Source organism: Panicum virgatum, chromosome 1N, assembly GCF_016808335.1.
Source record: "Panicum virgatum strain AP13 chromosome 1N, P.virgatum_v5, whole genome shotgun sequence".
In the NCBI taxonomy this organism is placed as follows: Eukaryota; Viridiplantae; Streptophyta; class Magnoliopsida; order Poales; family Poaceae; genus Panicum; species Panicum virgatum.
The window spans coordinates 18,392,413-18,408,239 of record NC_053145.1 but is presented as its reverse complement, the minus strand read 5'-3'; the positions used below and the strand labels follow the sequence as shown (position 1 = coordinate 18,408,239).

The 15,827-nt window shown below is 46.6% G+C and overlaps 2 protein-coding genes across 39 annotated transcripts in view; one reads left to right on the top strand and one right to left on the bottom strand.

Annotated features, from left to right (window-relative positions):
• Positions 1-15,827, bottom strand: part of LOC120655415 (putative disease resistance protein RGA4) — a 126,698-nt gene that overhangs the window by 8,588 nt on the left and 102,283 nt on the right. The gene's annotated exons all lie outside the window — the stretch shown is intronic.
• LOC120653385 lies at positions 706-2,924 on the top strand. The gene is made up of 3 exons (XM_039931141.1): positions 706-1,284; positions 1,434-1,733; positions 2,457-2,924. The coding sequence occupies exons 1-3, from the start codon at positions 706-708 to the stop codon at positions 2,922-2,924; spliced, it is 1,347 nt and encodes a 448-aa protein (XP_039787075.1).

The following is a 15,827-nucleotide window of genomic DNA, read 5'->3' as shown; positions in this document are numbered from 1 at the left end:
AGGGAGGAGGCCGAGCACTCCCTAGACCTTGACTCGAAGGCAAGACCCATTAATGGCTCTGTCGCTTCGCAGGATCGAAAGGAGGCTATTAGGGTAGAAGTAACCCGGCTCCTTGCCACTGGTTTTATCTGAGAAGTCACGCACCCAGATTGGCTGGCAAACCCAGTTCTTGTAAAAAAGAAAAATAGTGAATGGAGAATGTGTGTTGACTATACCGATCTCAACAAACACTGCCCTACGGATCCCTTTCTTCTACCACGCATCGACTAGGTCGTTGACTCGACGGCCGGGTGCGTTCTCCTCTCTTTTCTTGATTGTTACTCAGGGTACCACCAGATAGCCCTAAAGGAGTCGGATCAAAAGAAGACGCCCTTCATCACCCCCTTCGGGGCCTACTGCTACAACACCATGATGTTCAGCCTCAAGAATGCCGGCGCCACCTACTAGAAGGCCATTCAGAGATGCTTCTAGGGGCAGATCGGGCGCAACGCCGAGGCCTATGTCAATGACGTTGTCGTCAAGACAAAACATAGTGACCGGTTCATTATGGATCTCTCCGAGACATTTGAAAATCTCAGGAAATTCAAATGGAAACTCAACCCGACCAAGTGTGTGTTCGGTGTCCCGTCCGGAAAACTACTCGGCTTTATAGTCAGTAGCCGGGGCATCGAAGCCAATCCCACCAAGGTCAACGCCATCAGGTACATGAAGGCTCCCAGGAGCAAAAAGGACCTGATGAAGCTTACTGGGTGCATGGTCGCCTTGAGTAGGTTCATAAGCCGACTCGGCGACAAAGGCCTACCCTTCTTCAAACTTCTCCGGATGTCCGACAAGTTCGAGTGGAACGATGATGCTTCTAAAACATTGCAGGAGCTCAAGGATTTCCTCACCACGCCACCTGTCCTAACAGCACCAGAAGATAGGGAAGTCCTCCTCTACATCGCCGCCACCACCAATGTGGTGAGCACAGTCCTGGTCGTCGAACGAGATAAGCCGGGTCTTGTCAACAAGGTGCAGCGGCCAGTTTACTTCATCAGTGAAGTACTCGGTGAGTCTAAAGTGCGCTACCCCCAGGTGCAGAAGCTGTTGTACGCCATCCTCATCACGTCAAGAAAGCTTCGGCACTACTTCCAGGCTCACAAGATCAAGGTGGCCTCCTCCTATCCACTCGGTGACATCCTACACAACCGAGATGCCAACGGCCGAGTCATCAAATGGTCAGTAGAACTCGGCGCCTTCACAATTGAGTTTACGCCACGCTCTATGATCAAATCTCAGGCCCTGGTCCACTTCGTTGCCGAATGGACCGAGATCCAGGATCCTCCACCCGACACCTGACCCGAGCACTGGATCATGTACCCTCAACCTTGATGGAGCCGGCACTGGGGTCCTTTTCATCTCCCTAAAGATGAACAACTCAAATACATCCTCAGTTATTTTTCAAGGCTACCAACAATGCTGTCGAGTACGAGGCCCTCATTCACGGTCTCCGGATCGCTGTCACACTTGACATTAAGCGATTGTTGGCTTATGGTAACTCCAAAGTCATCATACAACAAGTCAACAAAAACTGGGAGTGCACCAAGGAGAAGATGGACGTCTACTGCAGGGAAATCAGGAAGCTTGAAGCCAAATTCTACGGCCTCGAGTTCCACCACATCCCTAGGGACGACAACGTCATGGCAGACGTCCTGTCCAAGCTCGGATCCAAGCGAGCCCTTGTGCCAGCAGGCGTAATCGTCCAGGCACTCAACAGTCCTACAGTCAAGATAGAGGAAGACCCCCTACGAAGCCCGACTTGGTCCCGGCCCTAGGGCAATAGGTTCTAACTCTTGACACTGACTGGCGCTCCCCCATTATCGACTTCATCAAGAACAACAAAAGCTACCCAAAAGGAAAGGAGCACGAGAAGCTTGCACGTCAATCAAGCAACTACGTCGTTATAGGATCCGAGTTGTTTAGGCACTTGACATCCTCAAGAACTCTGTGCAAATGCATCTCACAGGATGAAGAAGTCTGACACCATAGCGATATCCACTCGGGCATCTGCGGCAACCACACAGGCGCCTCCACTCTTGTGGGTAAAGCCTTTCGATCATCCTTCTACTGCCCACGGCCCTGGCTGACACTCAGAACCTCATCAGACGATGTCCCGGGTGCCAGTTCTCCTCCAAGCAGCAGCACATCGTAGCTCAGGCCCTACGGACAATACCACCTTCCTAGCCATTCGCCGGTTGGGGATTTGACTCTGTGGGACCCCTCAAGATAGCTGTTGGAGGGTATAACCACATATTCGTGGCAATCGACAAGTTCACAAAGTGTATTGAAGTCAAACCCGTGATGGCCACCACCACAGCCAAGGCAGCCGAGTTCATTGAAGAAATATCACATCAGTTCGGAGTGCCTAATCGGATAATACAGACCTGCGTACCTCATTCACGGGTTCATAATTCTAGGACTACTACCAAGAAAGCTACATCGATGTCTACTACGCCTCCGTGGTGCATCCCAGGTGCAATGGCCAAGTCGAAAGGGCCAATGGCTTGATCCTCCAGGGGCTCAAGGCCAGAATTTTTGATCCGATCGAAAAATACGATGCAAAGTGGCTCCAAGGACTACCCAGAGTAGTCTGGGGATTCCGCACGCAGAAAAGCCGGGCTACCGGCTACTCGCCATTCTTTATGGTGTACGGTTTTGAAGCAGTCTTGCCATCGGACATAGCTTTTGGTGCTCTGCGCATCCAGAACTATGATGAAAACGAAGCCGAGTCGACCCAGCGCACCGACATCGACTCGACAGAGGAGCACTGCCTGACGGCCTCCCTACAACACGCAAGATATGAACAGCAGCTCCGGCGCTACCATGATCGCAACGTTCAAGAGCGAGACTTCAACATCGGCAACTTGGTTCTACGACGAATCTAGTCCACAATGGGCACCCACAAGTTGTCCTCCCCATGGGAAGGACCCTTCATCGTCAGCCAAGTAGTGGTTGCAGGAACCTACTGCTTACAAAGGCAAGATGGCACCGACGTGAGCGACCCATGGAATATCGAGCACCTGCGCCACTTCTATCCATAGAAGCATAGAAAATGCAAAGCTATGTACCTATCTACTCATTCAATAAAGTTTGTTGCATGTTATTCATCATATTCCATCTTCTTTGTTCATCACCGAGTCATTTTCAACACGCTCGGGGGGCTGCACCTTGGCCACCTAGCCAGCCCCCACTCAGAGTCCGACTAGTCAGATAGGAACAACCCAGTCTGATCTTAATGAACACAGTCGAGTACGTCTTGGAACTACTCTGTGTCACCCTAACTCACCGCGCACATTGATGATCAGCTCTCAAGCGCTATCAGAGAGGGCTCAGAGTTGACTTTCCAACTACTCGGCAAATTAAGAAAGTACTCAGAATGTGGGCATAACATAAAAATGATTAAAAATAAGCATTATTTACATAACCATTGTTTCAAACTATTCCATCCTGACCAACTTCTCTCGCAGCAAAATAAACAAAACAAATTTCAGGAGCCGGCAGCCTACAAGTCGGCCATGATGCGCTTGGAGATGTCCAGGACACTGGTGTGGTTGGCCTCCCAGTCCGCCTCGGTGCAGTCATGAGGAACGCCGTCGCCCACCAGATCCAGATCTGCCTCCAAGAGATGGGACTTCACCAGCCCCAGGGTGTGCTGCACGGCATCTCCGGTTGCTCCCTTGACGAAGGCCTCCAGTCCGCCAGAGGATGCCTCCGGCCTCTCCGACAAGTTCTCAGCCGCGGCCACGCCCTCCGGCTCGAACGCTCCAAGTAGAGCGTTCAGCTGCCCGCTCAGGCAATCCAACATCGCCCGGGCCTCGGTCACCTGACCCTCCACTTCTACAGAAAAGCACTCGGCTGCATCAGCCTAAGCGACAAAAATTCAACACACCCAATGGCTGTATGATTTCCGAATCATACCTTGTCGAGCTTGGCGCTCCAGGCGAAGCTTCTCTTCGGTCGCGGCCTCCCGGGCCTCGGCTGCCTCCCGGAGCTTGTGCAGCTCCTCGTTGGCCTTGGTGCAGGCCTCCAGCTCTGAGCAACAAGCAAGTCAGAGACAAACAGTGCCTTATTGCACAACAATCTGACTCCTTACCACACTTCTCCTTGCGTAGAGCCTTTTCGGCCTCTACCTTCTCGGCCTCAAGTTGGCGGCCCTGCGCCTCCAGCTTGGCCACCGTAGCCTCGAGCTCTGCCACTCGGCCAATGGCAGCACTTCCCTCGGCCAGCTCCTAGGCGGCCTGCTTGGACTGCTCCACTAGAGCCGGCCAAACAACTTGGCGTCACAAGACAACATCTACAATAACAAGTCGGTTACATAAAGGAAGAGGAAGGGAACTTAACCCGATCCATTCGTGGGTCACCTTGGTGGCCTCGATGAGATGGCCACCAAGGGATTCATCCTTCGCCTCCTTCTCCTCCTCCTCCTTCCTCGGCAGGGCCCCAGCTTGCTCCGAGGACTCTGCCTGAGTCCTCACCACCTCGATGGCCAGGACCTCCCTGGCCTCAGTCACTGCCAGTGCCACCCCTTCATCATGGGGCGGGTCCTACATCTCGACATCATGGAGAGGGGAAGGAGCCCTGTTGCTGGCCTCCTCCTCCTCCTCCTTCTTCTCCTCCTCGCAACAGGCACGGCTCTTCGCCGGGCTCACCTGCGGCGAGGTCAACCTCGCGGCGTCACTGGAGCCTCCCTCGGTGGATGACTCCTCCGCCTTGCCTCCCCGCGCAGCTGGCCCAGTCCTCGGGCCGCCTCGTTCTTGGCTTGGAGGCCGGCGGATACCGACCCAATTCTAGCAGTGGCCGGGGGTGCTGATGCTCCCCGGACCTTGCTCGTACCCTTGGGGGTAGAGCTTCTCAGTGATCTCTGCACCATCATCAACCCTGCCTTCGACAGCGGGATCTTCTTCACGGTGCGGCACACCTTCCTCTTCAGGGCAGCCGAGGTCGGCGGCCCCGAGGTGCCAGTGATCTCCACCTCTGACTCGCTCCCCACAGAGGAGTCAGAGGAGAACTCATTGTCGGCATCCGCCGGCTGGCGTAGCTCGGCGGGCATGGCAGTTTCTTTGCTAGGGTCCCCCTCAGGTAGAGGAGTGGGGGACCAGTACACCAAGACCTTAGCCTATAGAAAATCCGAGTTGTATCACGACCCAATAGGTGCAGTCGGAAAAACAAAGAAAAAATAGAGAAAACAACTCGAAAATGAAGGAAACAACTCGAAAATAAAGAAAACAACTTGGAAGACGCAAGAAAACTTACGGCGTTGGTCGGCCGCTTTAGGTAGAGGTCTTTCGGGCAGCCCTTGTCCCGGACCTGCCCCGCCATGATGCGGGCGACCTGGTTTGCAGCTTCTACCCAGGAGACCTTGCATTTCTATCCCCGGGTCAGGTCCTCGTGACCCCAGTACTCGTAGGCTGGGTGGACCCTCTCTTGTATCGGCTGCGTTAGCCGCTTGCAGATAGAGAGGGCCACCGTGGCCCCTATCAGCTTCCGGGCTGTCAAACCGGTGATCTCCTTGAGGAGGCACTCCACCTGCACCACCTCCTCGGCGGTCGGCGGCTCCTCTCAGCATGCCTTGTATTCCGGCGCGCGGCCGGTGCGCGTCGGGAGGTAGGGCGCCGGGTTCGACACCACGAACCAGTCCCGCGCCCACCCCTTGTTGGTGTCGCGGAGCTCGAAGTCAGGTAGACACTCCCCTGGCACAGCGAGAAGGTAGCCCCGCTCACCATGTTCCGGTGAACTTGGACAGGTGCCCCTTGAGGCGGTACAGAGGCCGCCACAAATTGAAGTGGGGGACGATCCCCAAATACCCCTCACAGAGGTGGATGAAGATGGCGATTTGAGCAATGGAGTTGGGCAAGAGATGTGTTACCTCTAGCCCGTAGAACTGAAGTAGCCCACAGAAAAAGGCCCCCGCGGGTAGTGCGAAGCCCTTCTCATAAAAGGATTTGAACACGGCTATCTCGGTCGTATCTTCCGATGGAAACTCCTCCCCAAAACACCACCTCCACCCGGAGATCTACTTCTCTGGGAGGACACCGCACTCCACCATGTCCTGGATGTCGCTCTCCTGCAGCATGCACACCTGCCATGATGAGGAAGGTGGCGGAGCATCTCCGGCACACCCCGAGGTCGACAAAGAGGACGCAGCAGGTGTGGCAGGAATGGCAACGGCGGTGAGGCTCGGGAGGGGTGGAAAACGCGAGGAGCAAGGAAGCCAAGAGCTCTAGAAGTGAGATGAGTTAGCAAGGCGCGGAAGGCACTGGAGTGCTCAAGAACAGGGTGGGCGCTCCGAGAAACCTCCCCTGTTTAAATACCGGAGGCCACGTAACGGGCAGATCCGAAATCAACGGCAGACCTGATTCGGCCGGGAATCTTGCGGCGGAAGGAGCGAGGGGAACGGTAACATTCTTTTTACCGTTGCCTCAGTGACACCCTAGGTGTCTGCACAATAAAACTACATTTATTTCCTGTTCTTCATGTGTGAAATTGTTTGAGCAAGGGCCTATTTTAAAATTTTAAGGACCTTTGTGTAATTATGAATTGTTCCAAGGTCAACTTTATAGTTTTATTTGAATAGAATGTGTGATTATAGCTTTTGTGGAGGGTTTATTTGCAAAATGTAGTGTAATCATTACTTGGCAGGAAATCTTTTATTTCAGTCTAAATTTAAAGTGAATTTGCATTGAAAAAGACAAAAGTCCTTTGAATTCAAATTCTCTTTATGTTTTCAAAAATAAATCTTTAACCTTTGATCAAATAACAACATCAAAGTTGTAGATCTTGAAAAGTTGAACAACTTTCATGTTGGGCACTTTTTCATTTGAGCCCTAGATTAAAAGTTATTGCTGGTTTACATTTGGGTCCCTGGAATTTCTGAAATTTGCAAACCAGTCCACTTCCTTCCACCTCCAGCTGTGGAATTTCTGAAATTTGCAAACCAGTCCACTTTCTGATAGTGCAGCGCCGCCCGCCGCTGTGGAACGGCCAGGGAGCCACCTCCTGCCTGCTAAGCTTCTCCACGCGTCGCGCCCGAGCCCTCACCGCTGCTTTTGCCTCACGCCGTGCCCTCTCCTCTCCTTGCCACGCAGCACCGAGCACCCGCCGGCCGGCACCTCGCCGCCACCATGGCCCGGCCAAGACAGAGCCCCAGAGCCCTATCTCTTGTGCGCATCGGCACTACAAGAACACCCTCGACCCATTCCCCTTGTCCTTTCGCCATTTCCCCGACCCCAGACCCCAGAACGCCACCGCCATCCACTTGAACGCCAACGAGCACAGGCTCACCGTCGACCCGCCTCTCCACAGACCCTCCACTCACGCTGACCCCTCCATCAGCTTCGCCTCGACCTCGCGCAACTCACACACCCCTCCTCCTTGCCCAGAACCCATCGGAGACACCTCGCCGTTGAGTTCCCTCCGCCGCCGACCCGCCTGCTCGCATCGCACTGCCGCTACAGGCCACCCCGACCTCGATCCCAGGCATCTACAGGTGCGCACGGACCTAGTGAACCTCCCACACCCCTCCACCTTCGCCGCCGGCGATCGCCGTCGCCGGATTTGGCCGGTCAACCCCGCGCCCCTTCTCTGACCATGGCCAGGGACCTCGAGTTAAAAGGAACAAAAACCCGGGGGGTTATCTGAATAGCCCAAGACTCATGTGAATAGTGTCAGCAGGGACTTCTTTGTTAGTTTAGTTGCAAACTTTGAAATTCCATAGAAATTCATAGAAAAATCAGAAAAATATAAATCTTATTGTTTTGGAATCCTCTTGAGGAGATATTTGCAGTAGAATCATAATATATTGGGTGTTAGTTGAGAGTTTTTACTGTAAAAATAGATTTGTGTTACTAGTGTTTAAATGCTAGTTGTTTTTATCTTTTTCTTAACTGATGATTGAAACCATTTCTTGCAGTGAAATTTTTATGGTGAAATTTTCATGTGAGTTTAGTGTGGCTAAAAAAATTTTGTGGTTATTCCTTATGTGTAGCTATAGCTTTGATTTAATGCTTGTTATGTGAGCTTTAATCATGATAAATAGTTTCCTTACTTAGAAAATTCTGAGAATTTTTGGGTGACTCTAATTTGGTTATATATCCATTTCTGTAAAATTTAGAATCCAGAATCAGTATGGAACTACCTGTACTAATTAGGTTTATCATATGTAGTTTATTTTTATCTAATTTATTACTTCAGTTTTGTGCCTAGATAAATTATGAAAAATTTATGAGGTGTTCATAAGCATATGAAGTCTGTTCTAAAAAAATTTGAGCTTCATAAGTTTTGTAGTTTGTTCTGAAGAATTCAAATTTGTTCTAACAGTTGTCTAAATAAATGAATTGTTCTGAATAAATGGATATATGTTTTGGTATGAAATTGACAGGATAGATCACTATGTTTACCTTCTATTTGATGTAATTTTTGTTGAATTTACTACTGAATGTGTGCTGAGTTAGGTATTAATTAGCAAACCATGACTTACATTCTATAGGACTTACATTCTATAGGAACCACTACAACTTGTTTTATGAAGTTAGTGAGCTTATTTTGTGCTGTTGATCATGATGTCTTGTGTAATTAGATTTGTTAGTTATCTACTCTATAAACGATTGCCCATATACTAAGTTGTGTTGCTATGTGTAGACTACAACTTTATTGAGAAATAAGTGTGATTGTAATTTCATCTATTGCATTACATATAGATACGACTGTTCTAGCGGATGGAACATACGAGCTGATCCCAGAGTCCGAAGGAGGTGATCCCGAAGCCCAGTTGAACACTGATGTGCTAACTGAAGCCCCGACCAAAGTTCGGAAGAGCCCAAGGCTGAAATAGTTAGCGACTACCGAGAAGGCAAGCCCCGGACATAACCTATATTTCAAATTATTACCATTTATTGTTATTACTTACTTGTGCATTTACAGTTCTTAGGATTTGAATTGAAACCCTAGATGTATGATCCTAGGAACCTATGTACTGAATAGTAGACCTGAGTTCGAATAATTGCTAAGCTTATAGGACCGGTAAAAGTCGAGTGATTGCTTGTCACTCGCAAGCTCTATAGGAATTGCTTGTTTACTTTCTGTTATCAATATAAGGACGACGGACGGGGTTGTGTTCGATATCATGACCTTGTGTGAGACCCCATCTGTGTTCATGAACTTGCTAAGGTCGCGGTGTGTGGTAGTGCTGGTTAAGTTTTTGAACGTACTAGCCATATGCCGTAAATATGGTACACGGTAAGCCTAGTAGCCGATTGGACTGGGGAGTGGATATACCTTTCACTCTCTCTTAGAGATAGGTTTTTTTTTGGTGCGCAACACCGTGGCTACAAGGGACGAGGTTGGTGCCCTGTAGTCGGGGAGAGTGACCCTATCCACAAGCCGGAAAGAAAGGTAAACGGTTGTTTGGGAACGACCCGACAGTGTTCCAAACGTGTGTGTTAGGTATGCCTGGCCAGGTTAACAAATTTGATTCGAATCGTCCGCTTCTCATGGTTTGGGACTACTTGATCTCTTTGCCACACAGAGTAACAAGAGCAATATTATTATGATCAATCTTGATGTTTGCTTAAAGATCTACCATGGTTGAACAGTAGTTGATTACATAGAATGGTTAATCAACTAGAATCTTGGAAGCTAAAATTTGAAAGTAAGGACCTACTCTTTATTGCTTTTTAGCAAAAGGAAAACCAGAGGCTCATAGAACCCTGCATAGTCTAGTTAGGTGGGCTACGTATACCCGTTGACGGTTAAGTATTGCTGAGTATTAGAATACTCAGCCTTGCTATTGAAACCCTTTTTTAGGTATGAGTTTTGAGGACCAGGTCGCTAGTTTTTCTTGGCCCTGCTCTTTGCCTCCTGGTTGGTCCATAGAGTGGGATCCATCTTCGGCCTGCAATGACCCTGACGAGTGATACCTTGCTTGGGCTAGCTTGGTATACTTTTGCGACATGTTGTAGCCGTCGTATTCTATTTTTGCTGCTTTTCAAACTCTGAACTTAAAGTTAAGGTTTGTATAACTGTTTTATAAAGTTTGGTTCTGTAATAATATTTTGAACTAGTTTGTAATCATTAATGAGCTTGTGTTGTAAAACATGTGGTTGTAATATCTCTGGACTCGCCTTCGTGCGGGGTATGCCTGTTCGATCCGAGAACCGGTGGTTGTATCGAGACATTACCCGACAGACCAAGAATTGTTCCGTTTGAAGTGCGTTTGAGTCGGTGTTGCCTTTATGGTGATGGCCTGCGCACTTGAGCCGGGATAATTTAGGTGGTTCTGCCACAGCTGGTACCAGAGCTGCAAGCGTACACCAGAGGTGTTGGAACCTTAAAAATCGCTTTCCGTATAAAATTGACCAACAAGGTATTTTTGAAACCAACGTAGTTTCGTTAAGGGTTATGCATAGAACGTAAAGTCCTAGGGAATTTATGGGAGTTACTAGGTGGCTATCTATGTATGGTTTATTTTATCTGACTTCCAGCACTTTATATTTTTGTCAAACCATACTAACAAGCAACCCTTAATTTCTGTAACGACGCATCTACGTTAAGGTAAGAAGGTAAGGATCCTCAGTCAGCTGAGGGAGTCTGACCTTCCCGTCGGCGATGCGAACCGAACGCTGTGCTCAAGCAGTGACCTACTTGAGCTACTGCCAATATAGCGATCTCGATCAATTATATTGGGAGTAAAGGGACTCGTGAATATGCTATCTTAGTGGCGTATGTTAACGTTGGCCATACGGCGGAAATTGTATGGTTGCCGCTTCTATAGTGAGCGGTAATGTATGGGAACGCTTTCATGAGTGCTGGCATGAAAGGTTCAATGGATATATATATATATATATATATATATATATATATATATATATATATATATATATATATATATATGTTCTGTCAATTTTCTGCAGGTACACTAACCGCGATTCAATAAGTTAAGAACGGTTAGAATTTACCAACTAGCTATATAGGGAGAGCCGTATCTATGTTATGCCACCGATCTAACCACGTAAGCCCAACAATAGTTGGCAATTGTTTATCTTGTGAGGAACGAACAGGACGTGCATGCATATTTGGTTGATGTTTGCTTTGATTCCTAGAATTGGAAAATGTACATGAGTATTCTTAAGGAATCTCTAGAGTTTGTTTTCAGGAATATGTTTTAGTGTGGTTAAACATTGAGTTGAATGAAAACTTGGTTTGGGGAGCATGTTATTAGAGCACTTAGATTAAACCCAAGAAAGTCTATGGTTTGAGGGAGGGAGTTTGAGTGATGTCTTTATCCTTAGTTCCATCTTGATGTCTTGATGATCTTTTCGTTCCATAGAATCTCAAATGATGAACCAGTACCAATTGTGGTTTGTTTACTTCCTGAGCCTTGTAAACTTTTGAGTTAGAATCACATTTTTCCGCAGTCTTCTTAAAATTATATTTGAGAAGTCTTGAGATAATCATATTACTCACATTTGAATCCTTTTTGATTTAGATGGCGGACTGTCACAATGTCTTTTGGGATGAGGAGGGATGTTCTCATATTGATTGCTTATACTGGGAGGGCTTTCCGAGGATTTTGTGGGATACACTCCGTATTTTCCACTACCCAAACCCACCCCGGTACAAGGGATGCCAGTTTTCTGAGGATAGAGTTCAGAAGAGCAGAGTTACAATGACCATTCCTCAACACCCCACTTTCGAGTGGCCACCTATTGAGATTGAGGTGATTGGGTATCGTCTTGTGGATGCTTTTGAGACAACAACTCTCAAAGCTATCACTACTTTCTGTGAGCATCATCCCGAGGAAGTAGCTGCTTATCCTATTGGTTTGTTTCTGGCAGTCAATGCTGGCAACGCAGAGTGGCTTTTCAGGACCACCCACTTTGGACACTTAGTTGGAGATGTAGTGGAGGAGACTATTCAGGCTGTGACCAGGTATATGAATGCTCAGTCCCACTATCAGATTCTTCAGCAGCGACACATGGATCAGGTGATAGACTTGGCCCAGACTTTTCAGCGAGGTCTTCGTTTGAGAGACACTCAGATTCAGGGGGCTTAATGAGGCTGTTACTGGGAGAGATCACGCCATTGCATAGTTTGAGCTTCAGGTTCTAGAGCATAGTGCTGAGACAGTGCAGCACAACACAGTGATTGGTTTTCTTCAGGGGCAGGTTCATGAGCTCCAAGCAGATCTGGATGATGCTATGGCCCATATAGGTATGCTCCATGAGCAGCCAACACCCCCAGTTGTTCCAGCCGAGCCTGCAGCAGCAGAAGACCCAGAGGAGATTGAGGGAGTTTCTGATATAGATTCAGAGCACGCGCTTGCCGAGCCTAACCCTCAGCCGGACGACTCTTCCTCCGGCAGTGCTTCCTCTGTGGGCAACCTCGACGACTTCTAGGCACCTTAGGCTTGTCCTAGATAGCATGTGTTTTTCTTGTTGTAGTATATGTACATAGGGAAGAAGATGTTGTAAAATAGCCCTAGGAAGGAGTTCCACTTGTTGTAGTATATGTGGTAAGGAGGCTTGATGCTAGGTGTGTACTTTAAAGACTACTTCGGTTGTAATATAAATAATGGCTATCAGTTTGGAAATCTTGATCTTCCTACTTGCCAAATCTCTTCATTTGTGCATTTCTAGGCTGTTTGATGAATACTAATGATGTTGCAAACTTTGTGGCATGGGTGCTCATCAAATTTTAGCCTATTGAATCTGTGGGACTATATTTATAGTCCAATCACTACTATGATCTCTGTTGATTAGCAGCATAGCACAGAACGACGAAAAGTGAATTTTTTGGTTAAACATCCCTATGGTGATATGTGATGTCCAGCCCTGTTTGTGAAGAAGAAGGACAACAGTTTGAGGCTATGTGTTGATTATCGACCACTCAATGCGGTTACTATTAAAAATAAGTATCCTCTTCCCCGCATTGATATCCTGTTTGATCAATTAGCTGGAGCCAAGGTTTTCTCTAAGATTGATCTTCGTTCTGGCTACCATCAAATAAAGATCAAGCCCTGTGATATTCCAAAAACAGCTTTCTCGACCAGATATGGACTCTATGAGTATCTGGTTATGTCTTTTGGTCTTACCAATACCCCGGCATATTTTATGTACCTGATGAATTCAGTCTTCATGCCGGAGATGGATAAATTCGTCGTGGTATTTATTGATGATATTTTGATCTACTCCAAGAATGAAGAAGAGCACGAGCAGCATTTACGTATCGTTCTTCAGCGATTACGAGATCATGATTTTTGTGCCAAATTCTCCAAGTGTGAATTTTGGCTGGATAGTGTAAAATTTTTAGGCCATACTATCTCCAGTGATGGTATATTAGTTGATCCAACTAAGGTGCAAGAAGTGATGGATTGGGAATCTCCTACATCAGTTCATCAAATTCGCAGTTTTCTTGGTTTAGCTGGATACTATCGTCGATTCATTCCTGATTTCTCCAGAATAGCCAAGCCTATGACGGAGTTATTAAAGAAAGGAGTGAAATTTGTTTAGAATGATAAATGTGAAGAAGCCTTTCAAACTCTCAAAGCATGATTGACTACTGCTCCAGTGCTGGCTACACCGGACAGTACCAAACCTTTTGATGTCTATTGTGATGCTTCTGGTACGGGACTTGGTTGTGTACTTATGCAAGACAACTGGGTGATCTTGTATGCATCAAGAGCTCTCCAGAATCATGAGAAGAACTATCCAACACATGATCTAGAGTTAGCAGCTATCATTCATGCTCTTAAGCTCTGGAGACATCATCTTATGGGAACTCATTGTAATATTTACAGACCATAAGAGTCTCAAGTACATCTTCACCCAAGCTGATCTCAACATGAGGCAGAGACGCTGGCTAGAGTTAATAAATGATTATGATCTAGAAGTGCATTATCATCCAGGAAAGGCTAATGTGGTTCCGGATGCACTCAGCCGCAAGTCACAATGCCATTGTCTATTTGTAGAACCATTCAACGAAACTCTATGCCAGAAAACGATGAAACTAAATCTAGAAATGGTACCTCAAGGAAGTTTGAACCATATAGCCACCGAGCCTACACTTCATGATAGCATCATCATGGAACAATTACATGATGAAGGTATCAAAATCATCAAGGAAAAATTATTCCAAGGTGAAACCAAATACAAGTGTTTGATCATAGAGGAGTTCTATAGTTTGAATCTCGACTTGTTGTACCCAAGAATCATCAGCTAGAAAGCAAATCCTTGATGAAGCACATTTATCGAAGTTTTCGATTCATCCAGGTAGTACAAAGATGTACCAGGATCTAAAACAGAATTTTTGGCAGACTCGAATGAAAAGAGAGATCGCCAAAAATGTTTCTGAGTGTGATGTTTGTCAAAGAGTTAAAGCTAGTCACTTGAAAGTAGCTGGTACTCTCCAACCTTTACCCATTCCATCCTAGAAATGGGAGGACATCAGTATGGATTTTATTGTCAGTTTACCCAACACTTCGCGGAACCAACACTTCGCGGAAGCATGATTCTATTTGGGCAATCGTTGATAGACTCACCAAAACCGCCCATTTTATTTCGGTAAATACAACTTATTCTACCAAGAAGTATGCTGAGATATATCTCGATCAAATTGTCCGTTTGCATGGAGTTCCAAAGATGATCATTTATGATCGTGGGGCTCAGTTTATTGCACGTTTCTGGAAACAATTGCAAGAATCCCTTGGAGCTAAATTGATTCGTAGTTCAGCTTATCATCCACAAACAGATGGGCAAACTGAACGAATCAATCAAATCCTTGAAGACATGTTGAGGGCATGTGCTATTCAATATGGTAAGAACTGGGATAAGTGCCTAGCACTGGCAGAGTTTTCATATAATAATAGTTATCAATCCAGCTTGCAAATGGCACCATTTGAAGCATTATACGGTCGAAGGTATCGAACTCCTTTGAGTTGGTCACAAGCTGGAGAACGCAAAGTATTTGGGCCAAATCTAGTTACTGAGGCAGAAGAGAAAGTCAAAGTTATCCAGGCTAATCTTAAGGTAGCCCAATCAAGATAGAAAAATTATGCAGACAAAAGAAGAGATCCTTTACAGTTCAAGGTTGGGGATTTCATTTATTTGCGAGTATCTCCTACTAGAGGTGAGCAACACTTCGGCATAAAAGGGAAATTGGCACCCTGATACATTCGACCATTTGAAATCATCAAAACTTGTGGACCCATTGCTTACCGGATTCGTCTTCCTTCTCAGTTGGCCGCCATTCATGATGTTTTTCATGTATCACAACATAAGAAATGCATCAAGGTACCAACTGAGATCCTTGAACCACAAGATATCGAGATTGAATCTGATCTATCCTATGTGGAGTATCCAATTAAAGTTCTTGACACCAAAGAGAGAAGTACTAGAAGGGAGAAAGTTAAAGTGTACAAGATACAGTGGAATCATCATACCGAAGAAGAAGCTACTTGGGAGACTGAAAATTTTCTCCAAAGAAACTTTTCCGACTTTCTTAGAACAAATTCAGGTATCAAACCTTTTCCATTCCTTTCTTCTTGTAATCTCAGGGCGAGATTCCTTTTTAGGGGGAAGGCTGTGACACCCTAGGTGTCTGCACAATAAAACTACATTTATTTCCTGTGCTTCATGTGTGAAATTGTTTGAGCAAGGGCCTATTTTAAAATTTTAAGGACTTTTGTGTAATTATGAATTGTTCCAAGGTCAACTTTGTAGTTTTATTTGAATAGGATGTGTGATTATAGTTTTTGTGGAGGGTTTATTTGTAAAATGTAGTGTAATCATTACTTG